This window comes from Pagrus major, chromosome 22, assembly GCF_040436345.1.
Source record: "Pagrus major chromosome 22, Pma_NU_1.0".
In the NCBI taxonomy this organism is placed as follows: Eukaryota; Metazoa; Chordata; class Actinopteri; order Spariformes; family Sparidae; genus Pagrus; species Pagrus major.
The window spans coordinates 6,310,814-6,316,934 of NC_133236.1; the positions used below are offsets into that span (position 1 = coordinate 6,310,814).

The 6,121-nt window shown below is 42.9% G+C and overlaps 1 protein-coding gene across 1 annotated transcript; it reads left to right on the forward strand.

Moving 5' to 3' along the window:
• The first annotated feature begins 411 nt into the window (after window positions 1–411).
• LOC141018320 (gap junction delta-2 protein-like) lies at window positions 412–2,476 on the forward strand. The gene is made up of 2 exons (XM_073493253.1): window positions 412–482; window positions 1,633–2,476. Exons 1-2 carry the CDS (start codon window positions 412–414, stop codon window positions 2,474–2,476), a joined length of 915 nt encoding a protein of 304 aa, XP_073349354.1.
• The last annotated feature ends 3,645 nt before the right edge of the window (window positions 2,477–6,121 follow it).

Consider the following 6,121-nt stretch of genomic DNA (forward strand, 5'->3'; position numbering starts at 1 on the left):
CTAAAGTCACTTGTTGAGTGTGTCACTTCTTGCAGCGCAGCACTTTCACTGGCGGAGGGCGGCAGTCGATGGATGGGTAAGATACTCTGACTCCCACACATCAACCGGTGTGCGTGTGACGCAAAGAAGTCTACTTAAAGCGGGATTAGAGCTGAGCGGCACACCGTGCTCCACACTGCGCTCAGGCACACAGCCCGCCCTCCGCGCACAGGCGCTCAGGACGGCTGTCCACCAATCAGCGCCTGGAGGACGGAGGGACGGGAGCGCTCCGGCTTTCACCAGAGCTGCACAGCGGGAGACAACACACACAAACACACACTAATGCAGTCACTGGATATTTGCGGAGCTCTTGGACTAACAGAAAGGGAATAACAAGATCCTCCGATTTTTGTCCTCTCCGAATGAACAATCATGGGGGAATGGACCATACTAGAGCGACTGTTGGAGGCGGCTGTCCAGCAGCACTCTACTATGATCGGAAGGTAAGAGTTGGTAAAAAGAGAAAAAAGAAAAAAGAATCGTGTGTCGTTCACGTTTTGAAAAGATGAAGAGTTTTCGAGTCCAGCTCAAGATTCAGCTCTGTGTCAGCCGAGAGTACAGCACGTTTGCTTCTTCAGACTGTAAACACGTGAAAGTGTTTTCATATCCAAAGATAACGTTGAGGACAAGAGATTAATATTCACAGTGTGACAGGTGACATGTAGACTATCAGAGGTGAACTGCGGGGCCATGCTGTTCTTTCAGCACTGGACAGCTCCCACAGAGGACCTGCGGGGTCTGCTCCCCCTCCACCTAAAGTCCATCCTCCACCCTCCTGCACCTGCTGATGGTCTGTCACTGGAGACATTAGCTCCTTCTAATAAAGCACGCTTTGTCAAGGGTGTATAGGCAGTGGCTTTATGAATGGTTAATAAATCAGTATTGCTCATTATTGATACATGTTTAAGCTCAAAATGAGTTGTTAGTGGTTTCTAACAGATTCATAAAGTATTAGTGAATGTTTTATTGACTTTTGCTAAGGACAGAGACTTTTCATTTTCCCAGGGCAGATGTCCGTGTCTCACATGAAAAATGTACAGGTATAATACATGCAATGGCCAGATGGCCATATATGCACATACAGTAAATTCATGCCCCTACATACATTATGCCATGTAATCTGGTAATGCACTGGACTCAACCTGCTGGGACCCTCACAGGGGTCAAGAGTTAATGTCAAGGGGTCGCCAGATGCTTGTGGAGAAACAAATAAAATGATATATTTTAGACTGGATAGTAGTTCTGACATGCATACAAACATGCATTACATGTACACATGGGGGGGTGGGGTGGGTCAAGGGCTCTGTGGTCAAGCTAGCGATAACTAATTACTGTCGCTCACCAGGAAGCTACGGGCATATATTTAATTCATAAACAAAATGCTGGTGACATGTTAGTTACAGTATTATTTTGACTAATTCTGACTTTGTAATGAACTCCAAATGGTTACCTTTTACAAAAATTATGTGAATATTCAAACTGGGTCAAGAACAGTGACAATTATATTTTGGGCGCCTAATCTTGAGGCTTGTGGGTTAAACTAGTACAATCAGTGGAAATGTGAATATGTTTCTGTTGCGGATTTTTCCTCAGGATCTTACTGACTGTGGTGGTGATCTTCCGGATTCTCATCGTGGCGATAGTCGGAGAGACTGTATACAATGACGAGCAGTCCATGTTCGTGTGCAACACCTTACAGCCAGGCTGCAACCAGGCCTGCTACGACAAGGCTTTTCCCATCTCCCACATCAGGTACTGGGTGTTCCAGATCATCATGGTGTGTTGCCCCAGCCTCTGCTTCATCACCTACTCCGTGCACCAGTCTGCCAAGCAGAAGGAGCGGCGTTTTTCCACAGTGTACCTCTCCCTGGATAGAGACCAAGACTTCATGAAGAGAGATGACAGCAAGAAGATCAAGAACACCATTGTGAATGGAGTGCTACAGAACACAGAAAACTCCAACAAGGAGGCAGTGTCCGACTGCCTGGAGTTCAAGGACATCGGCAACTCTGTCATGCGAACTACAAAGTCAAAAATGAGAAGGCAGGAGGGCATCTCCAGGTTCTACATCATCCAGGTGGTGTTCAGAAATGCATTAGAGATAGGGTTTCTGGTGGGTCAATACTTCCTGTACGGATTCAATGTCCCTGTGGTGTATGAGTGTGATCGATACCCTTGCATAAAAGATGTGGAGTGCTACGTTTCCAGGCCGACAGAGAAGACGGTGTTTCTGGTCTTCATGTTTGCAGTCAGTGGCCTTTGTGTGGTGCTGAACTTGGCAGAGCTCAACCACCTTGGCTGGAGGAAGATCAAAACTGCTGTGAGAGGAGTGCAGGCCAGGAGGAAGTCCATTTATGAGATCAGGAACAAAGACATGCCCAGGATGAGTATGCCCAACTTTGGGCGCACTCAGTCCAGTGACTCTGCTTATGTGTAACTGCCTGTTCAATATACATGAGTACATGAGGAGGCTGCTGGAAGTAATGATCAATATCAGGGTATAGAGTTTGGCAGGGGAGTGATTTTTTATTGTCTTTAATGGAGAGACAAAGATGGATAAGACATTTGTCTAATTGACGTGAAGAAGGCACTGATGAAGAATCGTGTAAAGTGTTTATAAAAAGCATCATGTATGTGAACACCCCGACTTTCCAGCCATACGTAACACCTACGTGGGCATTATTTATTTTTTTGTTTTAACATCCTTCACTCTTCTGGTTTGGAACTAATGAAGTGTGCAGTCAGCGTTTTAGCACATCCCAATGGTGTTGGATGGGGATTAGGGCCTGCCTTTGTGAATGGGGGTATTGTAATGTAGAGGAGAAGGATAAACACAAACTATTGACACAAAAGTAGGAAGCACACTTTTATCTTAAATAGTATTCTATTCTGGAGCAATAACTTTCCCTTGACAAAGCTACTCCGATGATGCACTATACACTTTTATAAAACTGGGGCCCTCAGAATAGACGGATTAAATGAAAAAGGTCAGAATCTGTGCAGCAGAGGTGTCCTCACCTCGGGTGTCTCATCATCAGACAAAATCCGATTGGTTATATAATTGAAAAGTTGGTTGCGTGACTGTTTAAAATACTGTGCATTGACAATGTGCATACAGTGTGGGTTACCTTAAGCGATTGTTTTATTGCTGATGTGAGTCGTCTATATTTGGCTTGTTCACATGTACACGGGTACTTTTGAAAAAAAGCTTTCAAAACAAACATCCCTTTTCAGACGAGGGTTTTAGCAACCTTTCAGAAATAATCTCTGTCCTTAATAACACATTTGGGAAGCAAACGTTGGTGTCGGTGTCTGTGTCATTGTTTCCAAAAATATCAGTTTAACCCGTCCTGACTTCACCCTTGACTTTTCTATAAGGTCTGTTCTCAGCAACCTAAAACGCTGTTCATGTGTGTGCCAAAGGTCGAAACACATTGACAAGCTACGTTTAGAAGAAATACCCCTGTACCTGTTGTTTGGGCCTTTGTTTTCCTTTTTAGGCACTTCAGTATTCTCAAGCACCAGGTCAGACATATTTTAACTTTCAGGAATACCACAGTCCCACTGACGACTTAGATGTTAATGCCAAGGCTATTTATAAGTTGTTAATTCATAATCATACAAACCCCTGTATGTACATGGTATGTGGCTCCCCTTGCCTGGCAAAGTCCATTTGTATATCTCTCCATTTGTAACACAGGCTTTCTGTTATCAGTTTGAAGTCTCAGACTTGACAAAGCTCCTCCACAGCCACAAGACATTCAATCTGGCATTTTCACTGGCGGGGTACGATTTCCTAGTAACATGTAAACAAATGTTCATGTGGTCTTTGAATTGGAACCTGATGATGTAGCCCAATGAAAACCCGCCCCAGACCAAGAGTAGCCTGTAGTATTCATGCTTTTGGTCATGTAATGTGACTGATAGCAGTTGTCTTCTGATGTCTGGATGGACATTCAGTCTTGCACTAAGATGCCAAATGAACCTTTCTATCGGCTCTGAGCCATGATGGTGTCTCAGTGACGTCCCAGTACCTCCAATCACAACTCTGACTCACAATCTCTGGTAGTTGAAAGGGCCTGGCTCTTCTTCAGACATTACAATACATTACACATTCTGACAGTTTATCTCTTATTTCAAATATCTTTCTCTGAGGAATCTCACTGTTTTGGATGCCTGTGCTCGCACCACTGACCTTAACCTAATTGATAGCTACTTTAGTTTAGCTAGAGGAAAACTGCCACCATTATTTTTTTTGTTACACCTAAGCGCCCATTTCTTTCATTTGTGATATTTCTTGTTTTCATGTTGTCAAGTGCCATACATATATATACACATATGCAGAGTAACCCCGATCCTGAGGCATGAGAAAACGGATAACATCACGGAGAGTATGGAAATGTTGTACTGTTGTCATTGTGGATTTAATTTTGCAACACAAAAATCGACCGACCAATGCATATTCCTGGGTTATTCATCTGATTTTAATCTTGACTGACTTAATCTTATTCAAGTGAAGCATAAATTAGAATTTCAATTGGAAGCAGCCAGGCCATGCATTACTGCCACTGGTGTTACCATTATCAAGTGTAATCTGAAGTATGCCACTGTTGAACAAATATGAAAGCATCTTTAATAAAACGGACGTTATATAAATGGGTTAAGTGTGGTGTCTGATGTTTAGGTGTTCATTGCAGCTGGCCACAAGGTTATCAGCAGCTGCGTGTTGGACAGCCTGTGGAGGAAAGGGAAATTAGTTTTGACATCCTGAATAGAGGTGGAGAGCTGCATTTTTTTATAAAAGGCCAAAACCAACTATGTGTTAGTCCATCTTTCAGTACTGTTTGATATTTACTTTTTTGAGCTCATTCATTCCTAGTTGAGATATAAATCCTTAACGTCACCTCACAAATTGCAATTTCATTTTTAAAAAGTCTCTATGTCATCTGATAAACCTGGTGCCTACATTACCCACAATGCAACTTAGCCACTGAGTGACATCACTGGAGGCAGTTTATCAGATTACATGTAGCTTCCTTTGGAGCCACAGAAGGCTTTATGCTACTTTGTTCACATTTGCATTAGTACTCCCCAACACCTGTAAACACACTTTCATGTGTGAAATTGGTGGAGTTACCCTTTAAAAATGTAAGAACAACTGCTGCCTTAAACATTAAGGTTAACCTTACTTCAAATTCAAGGTCTACTTCAAAGTCTTTTCTGTGCTGCCAAATTGTAAAGCTCCTGTTGGTCAGGTAGTTTGTTTTTGAGTCTTATTCCCAACTTGTCAAATACTCACACTTTTAGATGGCGGCCGATCTGACCTATGACCTCAAAGTGTCAGTATAACTATCTTAACAACAGGGGTTTTAGGTTAGTCTCACTCTAGAGTGATTGCCTGTCTCTATCGGATGTGCATCCCGTTGAGCTGTCATCACTTTCACCAGCACCTTCATGTTACCTACCCTCTCTCTGAGCCTCATGACTTTAATGGAAATCAAGCAACTGTTCTAGCCATCAGATGGCTTATTGGATTATCAGTTTCTAATATTTCCCACAGTGACCTTCCTGATACCACAGGGCAGGGCGACACTGGTAACAATACCTCCTGCTAAAAATAGCTGGAGTCTTAACTCACACAGCCAGTGTGTGTCCACACCCCGTCCCTGCTCTGGAAACACAACATCATCTGTATACGAAGCACTGAGACGGAAATACTCCAGAATATAACTCCTACTGCGTGTACACATTTGCCAATAATGCTACATACACAGATAAAGCCCATGTAGGAAGCAGACCTAGGTGTCTATGTGATGGTTTACAAAATCTCTGTTTCTGCCCATCCAGACTTGAACACTGAAAACAAGTTTCTAAACATCTCCACCCTGGAAGGAGTGGAAAAGTCCATTTCAGAGACCTAAAACTATGTTTACATGTGTACAAGAGGCTGAAATGCATAGAAAAAGACGAGTTTTAGGAATTACTCGTGTATGTGTAAACAGGGCCTTACTCTGTTGTATTCTTTGCCATTCAACTCTATTGTCTTACTCTCTACAATTCTATTCATCCATTTTCTGTTCTG